General features: G+C 43.6%; 1 protein-coding gene across 1 annotated transcript in view; it reads left to right on the plus strand.

Annotated features, from left to right (window-relative positions):
• Positions 1 to 21,242, plus strand: part of LOC108939235 (formin-like protein 13) — a 38,638-nt gene that overhangs the window by 14,136 nt on the left and 3,260 nt on the right. The window contains exons 9-16 of the mRNA XM_018760394.2: positions 3,953 to 4,064; positions 5,849 to 5,939; positions 6,534 to 6,620; positions 15,395 to 15,547; positions 17,515 to 17,644; positions 17,741 to 17,773; positions 18,245 to 18,342; positions 18,565 to 18,648. Of these exons, the coding sequence (XP_018615910.2) occupies positions 3,953 to 4,064; positions 5,849 to 5,939; positions 6,534 to 6,620; positions 15,395 to 15,547; positions 17,515 to 17,644; positions 17,741 to 17,773; positions 18,245 to 18,342; positions 18,565 to 18,648 (788 nt within the window). The remainder of the gene's footprint in view (positions 1 to 3,952; positions 4,065 to 5,848; positions 5,940 to 6,533; positions 6,621 to 15,394; positions 15,548 to 17,514; positions 17,645 to 17,740; positions 17,774 to 18,244; positions 18,343 to 18,564; positions 18,649 to 21,242) is intronic.

Consider the following 21,242-nt stretch of genomic DNA (forward strand, 5'->3'; position numbering starts at 1 on the left):
TGGCTCCACTTTTCTGTGTACCATAGGACCCCCTTGCTCAGTGCCCTCGCGTTTGAGAAGGTGGCCTCTCGGCTCCTTGTTTTGAGCTCTCCTGTCTTAGAACCAGACACCGGTGGAAGCCAGTGTTGGGCGGCGCCGGGCTGGGACGGACTATGCTTTGACAAGGCGCCGCGGTCTCCGACTACAGCCTGCGGCCTACTCCAGGCACTCCCAGCCATGGGGGATGTGCGGCGGGGCTAAAAGGAGCTGAGTCTGAAATATTTACGCAACGGCGGCTCAACGGGCAGAGACCTTACATATCATCAGAAGAAGCACCCTTCATTTTTTGGATCAGTTTTTCATGTAGACCCCACTGGATCAGAGACCGCTCTTTCTCACCTGCCCCTGCCCTTGCCCCTGCCCCTGCCCCTGCTTCTGCCCTTCCCTCCCCTCCCCAAGTGGAGAAAACAGAAGCTCCAAATGCTTCTACTTTAAGAGTAAAAGTGCTGTCCTCCAAGACTTTATCAGCTCGGCTTGCTTTTCTTCCGGAGAAATATAATTTCAGAATTATTTATTCATTTGTTGTATTTATTTATTTATTTTTTGAAGCTCCTTATGTACACGCTTAGTTTTGTTTGCATCGTATCGCTTCCCCATCTTGGCTGTTTTTCGCATCTCTCCAGGTGGAGGCAGCAAAGAATTGGGCAGTTCAGCCTTGAACCTGTAGCCCCTCTGGGGCTGGTCCTTGTAGCTGAAGGGTTTGTGGGAGATGCCCAGGCATGAGGACTATAGGAGTTACTTCTTTTTCTGCTGGCTCATGGTTGTTTCTCTCCTGTTGAAAGTATGAGCGTAATTTGGAAGGGTTTGATGAGCTAGGTTGTTAGCGCTGGGCTATGCATACCTTTCCAGATCAAGCTGTCGAACCCACAGCCACCTCTCTCCTCATGGACTCTCCACCCAGTGGTCAGTTAACACTTGTGGGGTGAATGAGGTGGTTGACTCTGCACACGAAAGTGCCTAATTATGGCTCACTAGAACCCGGGACTGGTTTGCCTCCTGGATTTCTAGATAGGCCTGAAGTTTTGAGCGTCATTCACCCAGGGAGCTGTGACAGCAGGTGTTGAGATCAAATCCCGTACAAGATGGCCATTTAAATACCTACGCGTGGATCATTTGAGAAGCATGGTTGCACCACTTGTACCCTCTCCAGGACAACAGTCTTCAGTCATCCTGGGCTCAGTGTTCCTTTAACATCTGTTCTTAGGACCATTTTAAGCTGCAGTCACACACACCAAAGAGCTGAAGCAAATTGCTATTTTTTTTTTAAAGTGTCACATAAGAGTGTTGCTTCGACCCCGGGGAGCAGATTACGTGACGGCAGTTTTCGTAAATAGGATAGTCTCATTTTCTTAAAGCGCTGCATCTCTTAACTGCATCAAGTGCACGACCGCAACTTTCCGTAACCTCGGAAAATTGCTCGAAGCTTGGCCTATTACCATTGATCCTCTGCATCTCCTTGCCGTCTGAATTACCGTAATAAAACGACTTCCTCGGACTGTGTATTCGGTTTATTCTCTCTTTTAGATTATTCTGTTAATCATGAAAAAAAAGTTTAAAATGTCACAAGGCTTCAGATTGATTGGGGTTATCTGGGATCCACAAAGTAAGATAATTAAGAAAAGAGAGTGGCCGGCGGATGCCCTTTTTACTGTGTTTTTAACGCTCAGGCTGTTCCACGTGCAGATATCAGGACCCCATTCCTTTCCTGTCGGGTGCTGCGCATTTCCTGTGTGACATGATTCTCTTAGTTCTGATTCACTCGATTAGAACTGATGTGCCTAATCGAGTGCCGGGCATTACCTAGGTTTTACCCCACCTGACAGTTGCATGACAGATGACTGGATTGCGTCAGAAGCGGCACACAAACAGACGACTGTGGGACCATCCTGCAGCGCAGAGACGTTAAATAACACACCGGCGAGATTCCGACAAGCTGCTAACATGCTTGGATTTTGCTTGGTTGGTGCCACAAAGTACACGGCGTTGCAGGTGGCTGGCATTTCTGGAATTTATTTCAAAGCGCTACTGGGGTTCATCTTCTTGGGTGGAAGAGGTCAGGAGAGAAGGCGTTTGTGGCAGGTTGCTGTGAGGCAGGTGCCGTGGTGATTAGGCTGGGTAAAAATGTGATACCTGCAGACTTTTGGCTGAAGTCCCTGGAAAGGCTCTTGTACCTTCCGCAAGATTCATAGCTTGAATTGATCCAATTCACACACAGCGGCACAGCGGGTAGCACTGTGTAATGATGACGTATCATGATGAGGACCAAGGGGGAGGAGCAACCCCTTAGTCTCCATCATGATACGTCATCGCCGGATCGTTACAACTGGTGCCTCACAGCTTCTGTGTTGCAGGTTTGAAAGGGGGTTCAATTCCAGCTCTGTCTGTGTGGAGTTTCCATCTTCTTTCCATGTTTCCCTGAGTTTCCTGCATGCGCTCCAGTCCAGAGACATGTGTTTCAGGTGGACTGGTGATCTTAAATTTCCCATAGTGTGTGTCTGTGTGATGGGGGGTGCAGTGTTACAGTGGTGGAGTGGCACAGGGGGTTGGACTGGGTCCTGCTCTCCAGTGGGTCTGGGGTTCAAGTCCTGCTTGGGGTGCCTTGTGAGGGACTGGTGTCCTGTCCTGGGTGTGTCCCCTCCCCATCCAGCCTTATGCCCTGTGTTGCCAGGTTAGGCTCTGGCTCCCTGCGACCCTGTATGGGACAAGCGGTTCAGATGATGTGTGTGTGTCTGTCTGTTACACTGGTCTGCTCTATAGGTGTGTGATTGCCTGTAGGTGGCTAGATAGACAATGATAATACAGCTAAAATGCCCAGATAACTATTGATGTTTCTCTGATCTAAACAATGTGCCTTTCAGGTAAATTTGTAACTCTAAATTATTTGCATTGTGTGTGTGTGTGTGTGTGTGTGTGTGTGTGTGTGTGTGTGTGTGTGTGTGTCTTACACTGCTCCACTGTATAGATGTATGAATGACTGTATGGAGTTCAGTGCAGTGAATCTAACACTGTAAGTCACCTTGGATAAAGGTGGCAGATAAATACCAGTTAATAATCATTGTACATCACTTTGGAGGGAAGCCTTTGGCAACTGATAATGTAGTGGATAGAACTGCTGCCTTCGCATCTGAAAATGACAGGTTCAAATCTTGCCTTCTGCTGCAGTATCCTTGAGCGATTGGTCATGTGAAAGTTACCCACCTGTTTAAATGGACAAATAATTATGGGTGGCTTCATATTATAAATCACTTTCCAGAAAAGTCTCAGCTAAATTAATAAATGTAGAAATATCTAACTATATGAATAAGGAAAAAAATATTTTAAATTCAGTTTGGATAAGAGTATTGCCAAAGACTAAAATAATAATAAAAATAAAAACAACACACTCCCAGACTTTTTCTGAAAAATACACACACACACACACATTTTCAGAACCGCTTGTCCCTTACAGGGTCACGGGGAACCGGAGCCTACCCGGCAACACAGGGCGTAAGGCCGGAGGGGGAAGGGGACACACCCAGGACGGGACGCCAGTCCGTCACAAGGCACCCCAAGCGGGATTCGAACCCCAGACCCACCGGAGAGCAGGACTGCGGTCCAACCCACTGCGCCACCGCACCCCCTTTTTCTGAAAAATATTGCTCTTAAAAATTATTTTACTGACCTTTAGTGTATGGTGTGTTGAAGCTGAAAATCTAAATTCTACATCAGTTTGTATATGGTACACAGTGAGCAGCCTGGAGTTACAGCCCCAGGGCAATAGAAAAGCAGGTACATAATTAAAAAAGGGTGCCTCTCATCTTCACACAACTCTTGGTGGAAGCTGTGCATTGTTTTACTGCGGGTAAGATCTTCCCTGTTTGTTTTTCTGTCAAGAACGACCTTTGAACGTTGATGTTTTTTGTCTTTCTCCCAGATATTTTTCTCAGGAGCTTTCCGGTGAAACCTGAAGAGCTGAAGGACAGGTTGTTCATTGTTAATGAGGAGGACGGAGCGCTCAGTGATGAACACATCACCTCTCTAAGGAGGTAAGGCTCCTTGACGTTTCCCCCTCGCATCGCTATTCCATTCACGTGTTAATATTACAGATGTCATTTACCATACTGAAGAGTGGAGGTATATCCAAGTGATGGTGGGGAGAACAAACTTTGTGTTCTGAGCCTACAGGTGTGTAGCTCCATTGTTTTGTCACTGATCCACAGTCTGTCATGTAGCTCCTTGTCCTACTGTTTTAAGGACCAGGACATACATGGCTGCGAATTACTGTTATGTACTTATAATAGTATTAGTCTGCAGGGCTGAATTTTGGTGTTCATAGACACTGGGCAATTTCCCTCCAAAATGTACAGAAAGGGGGTTAGTCACCAATTTAATTATTTCTAACATCATGACACATTTTAACTTTTCCATTCCATTAAGCGAGTCAAGCGACCATCACTTGCAGATGCCTAGTTTCTAGAAAAGCTACTAGACACCGTGTGATTATTGATTTGGAGCAGCTAGAGTCGTAGTATTGATGATGAGATAATTGAAGACTTTGCTGGGAAGAGAAGCTGAAGAAAGAAACTTTAATAGGAGATGCCTACAAATTCTGGAACTGTGTTTCTGAAATGTTATTTTGAACTTTTAATTGCATTAAATTTCTGTCTTGCAACATTTCACCTTCCTTGTAAGCCCTAAAAATTTCAAAGGCCCTTCATACAGCACCTGATGGGAAACTCAGAACTGGTAGGCTGAATATTGATCTAAAACCAGGCCTGATGGATGAGTACTATGGCGTACCATGGTGTTGAAGCTGTTAAGAATGGCCGAAGACAAAGTGTGGGAGAAGGGGGAAAACGCTCCTCTCGGGAAACACACATTGCGATTTAAGAGCACAACTCTTAGCTTGCAGAGCTTGAACAACATGGCATCTGTGTGACCATCTGCGGTGTCACGCTCAGAGCACATGAAACGCAGTTGAATTGCTGAGGTTCTGTGGCGCACAGGACGCGGCGGGCGCTCTTGCCTGCAGTGGGCTCGTCCGATTTACAGAGCCGTTTATTCCATCCTCTGGGAGAATTGCTTGCGTGAAGTATGTTTTAACACGACGCAGGGCAAGCCCTAAGAACATGCTCTTAATAGAAAGGGCCTGTCTTCTGAGGCCTGAAATATTCATACGTGGCAGCTGTACCACTGGCCTCCCCCAGCTCATGCAATAGTGAATGCCTCCCGTGTTGAGCCGGAACACTGTGAACACACTTCTCAGGGTCCATTTGTCGGAGGAAAGTTGAATTCCAGCACTGAGACGGAAATCCAGGGATACTGAAAGTCGCATGTGACTGCATATGAGCACATCTCAACTGAAGTAACAGCGTATGCTGCCTCTTGTGTTCTTGGCCACATCTGACCCCTGAATTCCCCTGAATTCCATGCCCCTTGGGCAGCTGAAGACCCACGTAGGGCAGATCCTTCTAAATTGCTTACAGTTGTGTACATCTGTGCTTTATAGAGATGCCCCATTTTGAAAGTGAAGCCTTGCTGTGAAGCCTCTGATGGTGTGGATGTTACCTTCAAGCTGGCAGCTAAAGTAATCCGGTGAAATACCCTTGACTTTGATCAAGGGTATGAAACAGTTGATCACCCCGACCGCATTCGTGCCCTGCTGTGTCTTTATCGCTTCTTTTTGATCTGATTGCAACGCTAGGCCTTGCACACGGCTAATGCGCTAACAGCATTTTTTGTGGCAAATGATGCTGTTCTCTGGGCCCACTGCTAACACTGTGACAAGCATCGTCAAGTTTACGACGCCTCCCCATCCTCTGTTCCACAGGTACGTTCCAACTTCGGATGATGTGGAGATGTACAAGTCCTACAAGGGGTCACCCTCCGAGCTACACTTGGTGGACCAATACATGCTGGAGGTGAATGTCTCCTGGTTACTTCTGCTGGTGTCTGTGAGTCCCACCTCATCACAAATCGTTGTTCCTTCCTACTGCGAGAAGCAAACCTCAGACCAACACCAACATTCATATGTTTTACCTGTATCTCTAAATTCACACTGTGTGCTTCCTCAGTGTTTAGGCTTCCGGCAAAAGGTGGTGTGCTCGGTGGTGCTGGTGCCTTCAGGTGATGTAGGAGAGTGCAGACCACTGCTCTCATCACCCAGCCTCCGGCTGCCCAGCCCATGGCCCTTGCATGGCACATGACTCTTCAGACTCCGTTTCATTACAAACCTCGAGGCTCTTAATTAGTAAACCATTTCGGCCCACAAAAGCATGCACTGTTCTCCCAGATGCCATATAACAGTGAGTTCTCTCCAGCTGTAATAAGACGGCCGTTTTATTATGCCCAAATAATAAGATGTAAATGGATGGCGCGCCACTGGAACACAGCGGGGTGTCCTCCATCTTGCACCACAGCCCTGCACACTCTCTGTGTGTGTTTGTGTGTTTTGTGTGCCTGCCAGAGCCACAAGCCCTGATGTCTCATATGTCTTGCCCGCTTTCTCTCCTCAGATGTGCAACATCCCTTACCTGAGCACTCAGCTGGACCTGCTGCTGACGTTGCGGGAACTGCCTGTCAGCATGGAGGACCTGCAGCCGGTGAGCGCCCCCCTGGTGGCTGTGTGTAGCTGAGGAAACTGCCCCAGCTTCCCTTTACATTCTCCTGCCTGGGCTTGTTTTCCTTTCTACCAGCTCCAGAACTCAATTAATGCCAAGCTGATTTGTGTCCTGGTAGATGAGGGGCAGTGGATCAAATGTGCCTGAGACACAGGGGTGATCTGCAGCTTGTTTGGCATTATGTGTTTGATTGAGATAAGGCAATGATTATTATAAGGCATTTTAATAGTCGTAGAATAAGTCTGTAGGAACTTTATGCTTCCCTGATTAAACTCTTGAGAGGGGGTCATCAGTGAGGTTGTCTCCACAAAGACAGTGTGCTAACAGGCTCATCCAGAGCGACAGTCTGATGTCAGGCAGGGTCCTCATTGTGAGGGCAAAGGGACACCATGTCTCACTTTTCCCATCAAGCTGAAACGTTACACCTAGAACCCTATAAAGTTGCTTAACATGACTGACTGATGAACCAAAGGAGACCTGCTCACTAACTGTGCCAACAGCACAATTAGCAGTGAGGGGATGTTGTGTTGAGTCCACTGTAGGCTTCAAATTTCTGAGAGGTGATTGAGATCTTTGAAATATTTTGGACAGTAAATCACATACTAAAAAATGAGCCTCCAGATCAACTAAGGTTGCAAGTTAAAAGGTTACTTGTTTGAGTCAAAACACAAACTACAGTCTTTCCCAGGATCCATCATAAAGTAAGTTCTTGATAGTCAATGATATAATTACTGTTACTTTCAGTGGTAAGAATGTATATGCCTCCCCAAGCCTGAAAATTGAAACCCAAAACCCATGTTTGCTAAAATATCACCAAATTCTATAAAAATGGGCACAATTACTTCAGTAGTCAACATCAGTTATCATAACACAACTTAACAAAGCAGTTTCCCTTCATTAATTACAAATAATTCCAATCATTCCTCCAGACAGCTGGTAACATAGTGGTTAGAGCTGCTGCCTTTAGACCCAAAGTAAAAATTACCCAGCTGTGTAAATGAGTTACTAATTGTAGGTAGATTAACATTGTAAGTCGCTTCAGAGAACAGCTTCAACTAAATCAATTTTTTGGTAGGTATTACGTGTCGTACACTTTGGTGCTTATAAGCAAAACATACTGTAAATACATATGATACTTAATGTTTATGTATTGAGCCTTTTATGCAAGAAAGAAACAGGACAGTAGAGACAAAATAAATCAATGAAAACATTCAGTGGACAAGTGGACATGGTTTGGACAGTCCAAATGTAGTCATGATCACTGAGATCACACACACACACACACATTTTCAGAACCGCTTGTCCCATACGGGGTCACGGGGAACCGGAGCCTACCCGGCAACACAGGGCGTAAGGCCGGAGGGGGAGGGGACACACCCAGGACGGGACGCCAGTCCGTCGCAAGGCACCCCAAGCGGGACTTGAACCCCAGACCCACCGGACAGCAGGACTGTGGTCCAACCCACTGCGCCACCGCACCCCCTCTCGCTGAGATCATAATAGATGAAATTAAAAAACAAGAACTAATAGAGGTTGAGAACTTAATGCAACACGAGACAAACTATAGTTGTGAAGAGGACCACTCAGCTGTTGGGAGATGCTCAAAATGCAGATTTGATCCTTGTAAGTATGAAGGAATGCCTTGAAAAGTAAAGCATGGGTATTAAATGAAACTTCATAAAGTTCAGTTCTCGCACCCTCAAGGGAATATCTCGGGGATGACTATCCTGATCTGTACCATAGGAAGGGATACTGTCGCCTCTCGAGTTCATGAAGGTGTCTGTGTATTCAGTAACAGTTGATTCACACAGGTGAAGGTGTGTGTGTGTGTCTGACAGCAGTAAGAAAAGCTTGATAAATAAATTGTTGTAATTACACGGGGTGAGTCACAGGGAATTTAGTCTGTTAGTGCTCTGAACAATACAGAGGGCAAAACATGTCGGAGACATCTCAAGACAAATGAGAAATGTCCGCTTATGAAACATCCCTGTTCTCTCATTGTTATCCATTTGGACTGTCGGAAAAGTGGGTTTGGTGGAATGATGATTCCCCCCCCCCCACTCCCAGCTTTCCATGGCAACCTTACGGAACAAAATAATTACTACATCTTCAACAGAGGAAAAACAAAAACCTCGAACCAGACAGATTGCTCTAACAGAAGGGAAGAAAACTTAACCAAAAGTTGTGATATCATTTGAATATTTGTTTACAGACATGCAGACGAGACTCCAAATTGTCTGGCAACTGCCACAATGACCATGTTTGCAAGGAAAATATGAAATGGCTAAATCTGTTTCTTATGCTTCTATCTATCTCAAGTCAAGTTTCAAGTTTATTGTCATAGGTACAAGTACCGTGTACAAGTATCATGAAATTCTTCTTGAATGTTTCTCCACAGACTATGGACAAGACAGAGACAATACAAATACTGCACAAAACAAAAGAATGACAATGACAGTGAGTAGTGCAATAGCAATAACAATAACGATAACGATAAATAAGGGTAACAGTAATGGCAATAATGCCAATAGACAGCCCGAGAACTCAGAACGTGAGAATGCGAATGCTTAAAGTGGCAGTGTAATTTACCAGTGTATGAATGAAACTTTATTGATATTAGAAGTAAAATCCCCTTTGGTTATAGCAACATTCAATGAACAGGCATGTGCAAAATTTTGGGCACGCATGACCAAATTACATGTTTTGTTGATTTCCAAAGGAGAAGAAAATCTGCAAATAAATGGAGTTGTAATTGTGCATTAAAATTTGCAGAAATATATCATGTCTCAGTTTGTTCCCTGTAAAACTTGTATTAACTTTGTTTTACTTCGAAATTCAGCAAAACATAATTTGACTGGGGTGTCCTGACTTTTGGACGTGTCTGTATATTATAAACACATAGTTCATATACCGTAAAATCTCTATTTAACGCCCCCACCCATTTTTGAAAATACCCGATATATTTTTTTGAGTAATCAGAAAAGAATGAAAAAAAAAAAACTTACCGGTACCGAATTTTAAATCCCATTCTCTTCTGTAGTCCGTAACATGAAACAATCCACAAACACATTAATAACTATGTGGACGCATCAAACTTCCGTGAAAAACACTGACGTTTACAACTGTGTTAAACCCTATTAATACATTTACACACTGTAAACAACAAAGATAATCCACTGGTGTATTAATGTCCGGGACTATCGTAATCCGATGCCTCCCTGACGTCTGTCACATGCCAGTGGTCAGATTCAGAGTCCGAAATTTCACACCCAGCAAGGCCAGTACTACCCCACCATTCTCAAGCACATTTTTCACTCAGAGTGCTAGGGGGTAATACCCGATGTACTTGTGGCAGTTGCATGAACTTTTTCGGGAGAGAAATGATGATCGATTTCACTAGCATATGACCTCTAATAAATGTGCCCTTTTGGAAAATGTAACGCCCCCCGGGGGCGTTAAACAGGGATTTTACGATATGTACATTTATTCATTTAACTGAAGTATTTATCCAAAGTGTTAATTGTTGAGCGACTTACATTTATGTACCCATTTATACAGCTGAGTAGTTTTACTGGAGCAATTTAGGGTAAGTACCTTGCTCAAGGGTACTACAGCTGGAATTTGAACCTGATGGGTCCAAAGGAAGCTGCTCTAACCACTATGCTACAAGTTACCCCATGGAACACAAAGTGGACAAATAGACGCATGAAGTAACCGAACATACAAATACATCGAAAATAAATGATTGAACAGTGGCTGAATAGGCAATCATACAGTATATGTAAGGAGAGGGGAAGAGTAGATTGAAATGAGATGAGTGAAGTGAGGTAAAGCAGGGTGTGGTGGGACACAGAACAGCTCAGTGCCACTTGGTCAATAAGAGATTGTTCACTTCCCTCGCAGTGTGATGGGCTCATTTTAGAGCCTGTTAGCTGTGGGTAGAAATGACCTCCAGTAGCTCCTTGGAGCACCGCATCTGGACCACCCCGTTGCTCAAAGTGCTTCCCTGTTTTACTGTATTGGTGTGCAGAGGGTGTGATGCATTGTTCATGATGGACCAGAGCTTATTCAGAGTCCGTCTCTGTGTGACCTCCACCAGAGGGTCCAGGTTCACTCCCAGGACTGAGCCAGCCCTCCTAATTAGCTTGCTGAATCTGTCAGCATCTCCTTTGATAATGCTTCTGCTCCTGGATTTCACTGCAGAAAAGATTACACCAGGTACAATGAACTGGTAAAACATGAACAACAATGACCTACACACCCCAAACGACCGGAGCCTCCTTAAAAAGTAAAGGTGAATCTCTTGCATGTCCATTCCAGCCTCTTGTCCGCAAACACCCCCAGGTACTCTTATGTCTGCACTACCTCTATATCCACCATCTATTTGTCTATCTACCTACCAGTCTGCTGTCTTTGTCCAAGGGGATTAAAATGTCAGTTTCTGAATGCAATTAATTTACATTACTGTTTTAATGACGTACAGGACTGTGTTTAACACAAATTGATGAATAAGAACTTTATTAGTCACAGAGGAGATTGCAAGAGTCTACAGCAGCACACATAAAATTACATAATGATGGAAGGTACAGGAATAACACTGGAGTAACTAAATATCACAGTCAAGCAAGTACAGGAGAACAAATGAGAGTGAAAATGCAATGTGTGGAAAATAAAAAATAAAAATTTAAACTATTTCACATAAACAAAAACAGTTGTCAAGGCCTAACTTTATCAAACAAAATGAATCTATTAAGAAGAACACAGGGAGACAGACATATTAGGCAAACACCATTTAAGGTCACAGTAGTGCTGAGGTGAAACAATCCGAAAGTGATATGAGAAGATTTGGGTCTTCAGGAGAGGCCAGAAGGTCAGGAGACTAGGAGCAGATCTGATGTTGTTTACAGCTCAGGAGCTAGGAGAAAGAACTGAGTGATTTTTTTTTTCTTTCCCCCCGTGTGTCTGGACATGAGAGGCACAGAGAGTAGGCAGCCTGAGGCAGATTGGATGTTTTTTGCCGGATGGTAAAGAGAGATGAGAGTCTGGAGATAGTGAGTGGTAGATCTATGGATAAATAGCAGGATAAATAAATCAGGATAAATATGTCTCCCATGATGCTTGTACTGCATGGTGCTTGGCTCTTTTCTCTGATTTTCCTGTAAAGTTCCAATATAATGGAATTGGTTTATTTCATAATTATTAACTATTAATACCTTTGCCCAAAGTAATTGACAATAAGTTTGTATACTAAGCTACTTAATAACTTGCCAACTTATATAGCTGAGTCATTTTTACTGGTTCAATTCAGGGTATGTGCAGCACTTCCTCGATTTACAAAATAAGTCAGTTCCTGAATACAATGTGGATGCTGAAAGCCTATTTCCCATGATTTTAAATTAGAAAAATAATGAGTTCCCAGCCCATCTGAAAACTTCATACCAATTTTCCCAAATATTACTAAAACACTGTATAACACCTGAGGGGGCGCGGTGGCGCGGTGGCGCAGTGGGTTGGACTGCGGTCCTGCTCTCCGCTGGGTCTGGGGTTCGAATCCTGCTTGGGGTGCCTTGCGACGGACTGGCGTCCCGTCCTGGGTGTGTCCCCTCCCCCTCCGGCCTTACGCCCTGTGTTGCCGGGTTAGGCTCCGGTTCCCTGTGACCCCGTCAGGGACAAGCGGTTCTGAAAATGTGTGTGTGTGTGTGTGTATAACACCTGTATAACTATCATCCCACGGTTTTGGCATGATATAAATCACTTCATGATTATGAAACATTTAAAGAGGTCATTAATGGGTATGTTTCTAGCCAGTACTTTTAGGAAACAAATATTTTTTTATTTATATCCAGTAGACAGCAATAAACTTTCAGTAATGGAATTTATGTTAAAAAAATAAGTGCAGACAACAATTAAAATATACAAGGCAATGTACTCACTGAGTAAAGAGGACAGTTTATTGTGAGGTGTGGTGGGTGGAGGAGGGAGGAGATTTGGCAGTCATTCTTGCACTGCTACCTCACAAACGTTGAAACAAAGTGAACACGAAGAAAGAAACCAATAAGAAAGAGCTGATACACTAATGGCAACTGAAGTACATTACTGCACTTCCGTTTCCTTCGTGTGATGTGTGACTTTCAGTATTTTTTTGGACATGCTCCGAATAAATTTCGTTAAACTGATTTTTTTGTTTCAAAACTGAAAATTTGGTATCAAATGTCAAGAGCAATTATACTGAAGTTTCTGATTAAAAAGTTTGTGAACCAATTGATGCATGTATCTTGATCATGGGCCTGCAGCAGGAGGTCGGATTTAAACCTGGATTCTTTGATTACAAAATTAGGGCGCTAACCACTACACCACATGCCATCATGGTGGAACTTGGGGATCCAGCTGACGAACTCAGATGCAGTAGTGTGTTTATCCAGTTGGAGCAGGCAAGAGAATTGTCAGGGACGGGCACGGTCGGTTGATCAGCAAACATCATACAGAGGGGCAGGCAGAAGTCAGAACCGGGAAGACAAGACCAAAGAGTCAAGGGGCTGAACAGAAGGAGAACACACTGATGAAGAGCTCGGGCGAGCCTTCTGTTGCTCTCGAAGAGGTTCCGCACTCAGGAGTGTCTGAGCCATCCTTTTATCCCGTGCCTCCTTGATCAGTTGCAGGAACGGGGCGCACGGTCTTGGGTGTGACACCTGCACACTCACTCAGGTGTCTTTTAATATTTGGAGATTCAGGCTCATTCTGTTTTTCACCTGTGATTTACATTTAAGGAATTTCTTAATGTTATACTCAGCGGTTTCTACAATAAAATATTTTTCTTGTCTATAGCTCTGAATCACCATGACATTGCTCATCGGTTATTGAAAATTTTTAGTGAAAGGCCGTGTCTAATGAAACACTGCACATGTATTGCTAGGTCAGCATTCTGTGTGTTTTACAGTCAGTGGTAAGCATTTAGGAAGCTGAAGAAGGAACTTGGATGTGAGACAGCCAAATTTTGGAGGGGTCACATCTGTGTCCACTAAGCTGAGGAAGATGAACTGGATGTGGTACTCATTATACAATATTTAGGCACAGTAATTTCAAAAGTGCAATTCCAGGTACACTTAGCCTTCGAAAGAATGGAGAACAATCCATTATATTGTTGTAACATAATCAAGTACTTTGCCCCAGATTTCCATCTCTTTGTGGTTATTTTTTTTTAAAAAAAGCATTGCTTTTGGATTTTTTTCCATTAACCCAGCATGAAAGTAGACAGCTGAAACAAAAAAATCTCTGGTTTTCACCACAAGTGTGCAAAGCACTCATGTTTTTTCCCCCATTAATACTTTAAAGCCTGCTACTGCCTGACATGATGGGGCGCGTAAGCTGGGAAACATTAAAGAGGATTTGTCCACTGTCTGACAGGCTTGGTGGCGGCTGGGTAGGAAGCAGAAGACGTCTGAACCCCTACTATTTTCAATACGCACAAGGTACAATTGGCAAATGATGAATTAATCATGGAGCAGCTTAATACTAGAAGCATGTTAGTGATGCTGTTGCTCAGTACTGGCACTGTTGTGGCTGTTTCCTTGCTTGAGGGCATCCCATCCCTGCCCCATCCCACCCCTCAGAGTGTTATTTATAAGGCCCCAACGGCTGGCCGGGTGAGCAGATAGTATGGAATGAAGGTTGTATATGGAGTATGAGTGCGATTGATTATGTCCCAGAATATGGACAAATGGGCGCCCTCCCAAATACGCCTCTGCCATGCTCCCCTTCCGTCCCAACCTGCCGGCCCCTGCCTCTTAGTCCTTGCCTCACTTAAAGCTTTCCCCTGTAAGGCATGGAAAAAACTTAATACATCACTGTCAGAAAGCCTGGCTAAGGTGAACTTAGGATTTCATCCTTTTCTTATATATGTAATTTTTGCTTTATGCAGTTTTGATGTTTCCACAAAAGAACAAAAAGGGTCATGTTGGCACATGCAGCCTGGCACAGCATCCATTTGTTTTTGGTTTCGGGTGTTTTGCCCTTTTATTCTTTTTGGTGTCCGATCTTTTCCAGTTGTTTTCAGATTCACCTATTTCTGCACCCAAGTTTCTCAACTGGCACTTCTGTTCAATGCCTGAATAACAGTCAGTTGAAAAGTTATTGTTATCATATATTTTTTTTCTTAATCACACGTTAAAGGACTGTTCTTAATTACAGTTTAAATGGATTTGTGTCCTACGCCACTAGAGACAGTATCATCTGACGTTTTCATGTTTGCTCCAAAAGTTACATTTGAAGTTCTTAACAAAAGTACCTAAAAGTATAAGGTTATATTGCAAGAATGAGAAAAAGATTCTATTAATATCATGTTTGTCTGATGGTTGTATGGATTATGCAGTGATTGTCTGAAAGCATGTAAGATCAGATGTTATTTTACACAAAAACCACGAAGGTTGTAAAGGTTAAAAACAATTTGTTGGCTTCCAGTGAAGTTTGCTGGAGGCTGAAAGAGAGCAAAGAGAAGCAGGCTGTGATAAACAAGGATATTCCCTTTGACCAAAGCCCTGGGAGAAGCACATGCTTTAGGGTTATAAATATTTTCACTTTCAACACCAACAAAGAGTTTGAATCTAACTTTGGCTTCTTTATGGGATTTATGTGCCTCTTATTAAAACATGACGGCTGCCCTGGTTGGCTGGGGACCTTGTGAGGCTCCTGACATCCGTCATGAGGAGATGAACTTTGGAGCCTGGAGAAAAGACTGATTCTGCATCTGTGTGTTTCAGCTGATCAGCCAGAAGATCAGGATGTGCTCACAGCTGTACGGCAGTAAGTCCTTCGTGGCAATACTAGAATACCTCCTCGCCGTGGGCAACTACCTCAATGAGAACTCGGGCAAGGAGAAGGCAAAAGGATTCCGCCTTTCGTCGTTGGCCAAAGTAGGTCATCGGTCTTTTGTTTGTCTGCTGTCTGACATTTCACAGTGCAGACTCGGGCCAGCAATTCTGTGCTGTTATGTTACTCACGTGTTCTGGTCTTTATTTCCCATTTCTCCCACTTCCCTTCAATGTCCTTCATTTGCCATCATTTCAGTCCACTTGGCCGGTCAGTCAACAAGCAGCAGGTCATTTTCGGTTAAACAAAAAGTGACCCTCAGGAACTACACTTAAGGCGATACTATGGCAATACTAAGGCAATACTATATAACAGCAACACGTTTCATATGCACCCGTCCAGAGGTTCAGAGTTGCCCCTCTTGAGACTTTGTTCCTTAATGACATTGTTTCATAGATGAAACACAGTCATTATTATAATATTGCTGTGGGCTCTTTGTGATGTTGATGTCCCAAAAAATGTTTTGCTGCAAATCTGGCACTACAGGGTCATATTTTATTATGCTTTTGAATTTATAAAATCCCAAAAGTAACTTAAGTACATCTCTGCATGTGAAGTGACAGTGTCCCGAACTAATGAGCTTGCTGTCTTTCTCTTCTGGGGAAGCTGGCAGTTGTGTTTCACAGTTTGGATCCTGGCCTCAGCATGAAAGACAGAGGACGTGGCATCGCTTGCATCTGTACTTAGCTCAGACAAAGAGCGGGATGAACTTGAATTAAACGGCACGCACACGTCTTTTAGTCCATTCCTCAGAAGGCAGCTGGGATCTCAGATTGGTAAACAACAAAACCCAGAAAAAGACAGTAAATCCCATCACAGGATTAAAGAGGTCCTTCCAGCATTTCAATTAAGAGGAGGAGACAAGCATGGGTTTGCATTTTATAGCTAGTATTGCAAAGTTGGTGTAGCTGGAACTGGCCACTTTTTTCGATTTATTAAAGTTTTCTCTCACAGTACAAAGTTGTCCTGGCACAAAGGTGACACTTCTCAATAAATAAGATGGACAGCGGAGGCTGTGCTGATCAAACACTGCTTTTCCGTGTGGTTGCCTTTACTGGGAAAGAGAGTCTCTTAATTTGCCACCTTTACAGTTCTAACCCAAGATTTCTTTTACAGGCTCAAATAGTCCTTGAAACGGAGGTAATGTGACTGACAACTCTGTAGTCTTGCTAACAGCATTTTTCAGTAGTTCCTTGACAGCTGGGTGTATCCTCCTGAAGTCCCACCCCTTTACTTGTCCTGTTTAGCATTCATAGACTCACAGATTGAAACCAGAAATACTTTCTTATTCTGTCTCAGACAGCCTTTTGCACATTTAATGTTAAACTAGCACGAGGTTAGACACTATTAAATCTTCTAAACTGAGGGATGTTTTCCATCTATTTGATGTCTCACAGGGAAGAAATAAACAGCACACCTACATCTGATTTCCTTTGATAATATTCCATGGGCAGATTGAATTTTCAGTTATCTTTAGATTAAAAATATACTTGCTTCTGAAAATCACTCTCACATACAGTGTCATGTGTAAAAATAAACCTATATGCTCGGATTTTAAAAGCCTGTTAAAATATATGGAAATCTGATAACAAATAGGTCTGTGCTTTAATGGCCTGTAATTTCCATACTGCAGGTTGTGACCAAAGCTGTCTTGTGAGATAGATCAGATGTAGAGGCTGGCACACAGTTTCAGCCCTGCAAGCTTGTTAATTACATTCCAAATGAGCAAAATGTCTCCATGTGCTGAAAACTTGGTGGCCACCTTCCACGTTCTCTAGTTGCTTGGGAAACGCTCTGCTCTTCTGCAGCGTATTCAAGGATTCTTTTTCCAACATATGTAAGCAAACCGAATCAGCGAGTTCAGACTTTAAAAGCTCGACCTTGGACGAGGGATGGGCCTGCGTGTGCCAACAAGCTCCCATTTAAGGCTGCTTCTGCGTGGCTTTATGTTGTACCATGTGGGGTGGGTGATGGGTTCAAGGCCGCTTCTTTCATTCTGTTCCCCCCCCAGCTCTCACAGCTCCGTGGGAAAGACAGGAAGTTCACCTTGCTGCATGCCCTTGTCGAGCAGGTCAGGTTACATGATCCCCACGTGGCAACGTTTTTCCAGGAGCTGGCGGAATTTGAAACTGTTCCAGGGGGTAAGCTAATCAGAATTTGATCAAAACTGTGAAGTTGCTGCTATTTTGCGGTGGCTTCGCCGGGGAATTGACTTCTTTCTCTGTGGTCTTTCACAGCATCAGTTAAAGGCTTGACTGCAGAGGTGGATGGTGAGTTCGCCAGATGGTACACATGATATATGCGACACTTGATCTATTCTCTTAATAACACTCATGCCGACTTCTCATGAATTCAGATAGAAGGATCTCCCAAGTACTGTACAGTATACTGTCTATCTTCGCTTGTGCAGAAATAAGGCAACAGTTCCTCGTAGGACGTAAAATCACTTATCCTTTCATTTCAAGACCTTAAAGTGTTTTGTACACAAAAGTGAGTGTTGTGATTTAAAGGGACAAACTTCTCGTCTGTTTGATGTCTTTTATTACGCTCTGTAAAAGTATATTGTATTTTTAGATCCAGTTATGTACACAGATGACTTGGTTTATGAGTTAGGACAGTTGACACAAGCACAAATGCTCCCATTTGGCTGGAAAGACCAGTGGAGGGAAGAAATTTCTGGGGGAGATTTGTTTCAGTGGCTCAGGGAAGATTTATGATGACCACGCTTTCTCACCTTCCAGTCCTGAAGAATGAGTTGCAGAAGGTCATTCAATACAGAAAAACGTACAAGCGGAAAAACCAGGGGGCTCAGCATCAAAAGTTTCTCAGAGACCTGAAGGTGAATCTTCAGTTTTTTCTGCTTTCAGTTCCGCACTGCAGTTCTCCTGATATATGGATCAAGCAATGATCTCATAACTGTTTGGTTATGCATTTTAAAGGCATATTGAGTCCGTCGCACCGTTAATCAGAAACACTGTTTGACACCAAATGCCACAGTAGTTGTATATTTTGAGATCTTACTAAACGACTGAGCCCCCTAACCCCTTTATCTCCTTTGCAGGTGGCAATTGAAAGGCACAATTCCGATCTCTCCCAGATGACCAAGAGGTGTGAGGACATGAAGAAGCTCTACTCAGACATATTGGTAATTCCCCACATGTCATCATCCCTGTCTCCTATCTTTGTAGCGCCGTCTCGTAGGCAAAGATGGATGGTTCCCAGTGTTTAGCGTTGGACAGACTCCTTTTTGATTGTCCACGGCTTATCTGTGAGGAGTGGAGAGGTTGGGCGTATATTATGGACTGGCACATGCTGGATGTTTTCTGACTTTCCAGCAACCTTGGCTGCTCTGATGTTCTGAGACTAGGGGCCGCTGAGATCCAACGAGACACGCATGGGCTTGTTAACGCCTCTCTCTTTTACTGTTTTTTGGCACGGACCAGCTGTCCCTTTCGTTTTTTCCAATTAATATTACCTCACGCAGCTGTAAGGTGTTTGGGGGGTGGGAAATAGACTGATTTGTCTTGGGGTTGCAGTGTATTGTAGCCATAAGTCTGAACAGTGACGGAATATCAGGGTGAGTGCACACAGTGGAGGAAACTTGCTGAACAGTAAAATATTAATTGCTTTGATGGATTACAGTTACAGTGGAATTTATCAGATATAAGCTGGTCCACATTGCAGGATTTTTTTGGCATGGGGAGTAAGTGCAGCAACACCATCATTTTTAAATTAGCCTAAAGCTGTACCCGCTACAACAAAGACTGAGTCACAGAACAAAGAAATGTGCTTTTAACTGTGTTGTTTCCAGCTGAAAGCTTGAACTCTCCCCCATTCCCTACTCTCAGAGGTAGAAAACTAAAAATCAGTGTTCTGCAAGAACTTAGACTCATGCTGGTGGGACAATGACTTGAACTCAGACTCAAAAAACTAGGCATTGTGGCTGGGACCATGAATCACTTTCACAAATAATAGGTTTTGGAGGTTTCTTTCAACTCCATTTTTAAGAATTATAGAGGCTGACATTAAGGAATCTGCCTTTTAAGAACTACAGAGTGTGCTGAAAGACAATATGACAGACAACAAAAAAAGGCTTTTTCTTGATGACATTGTGTTTGTGTGTGTTTTTAGTAGAACCTTTAAGTTATATTTGGGCAATTTTCCAAAAAAAATACTACTGTTGTATCTCAGAATGCATCCATAATCTTCTAACAAAAGTTATCATAAAGGTTTAGAAACTCTAGAAAATCCTCTACAATGAGAAATGGTGCGCCAAAGTTTAAAACATCAGCGACAACACTTGTCTCCCTTGGATGGTTCATATATTTAAAGTTTAAAGAAAATGTGCTGGATGGGCACAATTTTTGTGAAATATTTTCATTTAGCTCATGCTTTCCCTCCAAAGTTGCTCATAATGTTAAGGTATTTCTAGTTATTTACACATCTGGGTATTTTTTTGCTAGAACAATTCAGTGTAAGTATGGTATTTAAGGGCACTGCAGCAGGAGGTGGGTCCAAGCAGGCTCAAGCAGAAGGCAACAGCTCTAACTGTTATGCCACCTGCTGCCTCCATACAATGTAATGACTGAGTAGGACTTCAAACAGCGACTTATGATTCAGATGCAAACATGATTTGCTCACTGCACCCCAACCAGTCTGCTTTGCTTCTCCATCACTTGCTGCTTGGTGATCCCACGCACAAGAGGTCTAATTCTTGGTTCTGGCTCCAGTGTGCTGGAATGATCTCCCTCTCTTACTCATAATTGACTTGAGAACCTTCAAGAAGGGTCTCAAAACAAATCTTTCAGACTCAGTTCTCTCTGGATCTGCTATCTACTCCTTAAATTTGGATTGCGTTAATTTTCACAGATACCTTTGTGTTTCCTATCAATTCTGTATGCTGCTACTCATGTAAGGTTTTTGTTAATGGTTAAAGTTTTTAAAATTTGTACTCTGTACCAGTTCTATATGCAGTTGGAGATGTAATGTATGCTGGTTTAATACAGTGATATCAGAAGAAGTGAGTGTACTTTGAGAATTGCAAGGCTGCACCTATATCTCTCTGTTGTTGAAATGCACTTTCTTGTCGAGTTTGGAGAAAAGCAGCTGCTAAACGGATAAATTTAAATGTAAATGGTGTACTGTAAGGGGGCGCGGTGGTGCAGTGGGTTGGACCGCAGTCCTGCTGTCCGGTGGGTCTGGGGTTTGAGTCCCGCTTGGGGTGCCTTGCGGCAGACTGGCGTCCCGTCCTGGGTGTGTCCCCTCCCCCTCTGGCCTTACGCCCTGTGTTGCCGGGTAGGCTCCGGTCCCCCGTGACCCCCTATGGGACACGCGGTTCTGAAAATGTGTGTGTGTGTGTGTGGTGTACTGTAATTTGGACTGAGATGTGGGCACAAATGTCTTGGCCTTCTCTTGGACTCAAAATGTGTGGACTCAACTACCACACTGTTGTATGTTGTCATCGACATCAGTACTGTGGCTGCTGTTATTGTGCCTCTGGGAACAAACTGGGCTGTCACATGGGATGGGAAGTGGTGTTGTTGTTGCGTCCTCCAGTGGCTTCCATTTTACCCATTCAATGAGTTGTTCAATTACCATTAATTTCATATTGACCATCTTTGGCGCCTCTGTTTTCACACATGTGGCATGCTGTCCCTCAGAGTTTTAAAACTCCCATTGCTTTGCTCCCGCACTCTTGCCAAGTTTCCTTCCACCCTCATGTAGTAATGATTTTTCTAG

This window comes from Scleropages formosus, chromosome 19 (assembly GCF_900964775.1).
Source record: "Scleropages formosus chromosome 19, fSclFor1.1, whole genome shotgun sequence".
NCBI classification, from domain to species: domain Eukaryota; kingdom Metazoa; phylum Chordata; class Actinopteri; order Osteoglossiformes; family Osteoglossidae; genus Scleropages; species Scleropages formosus.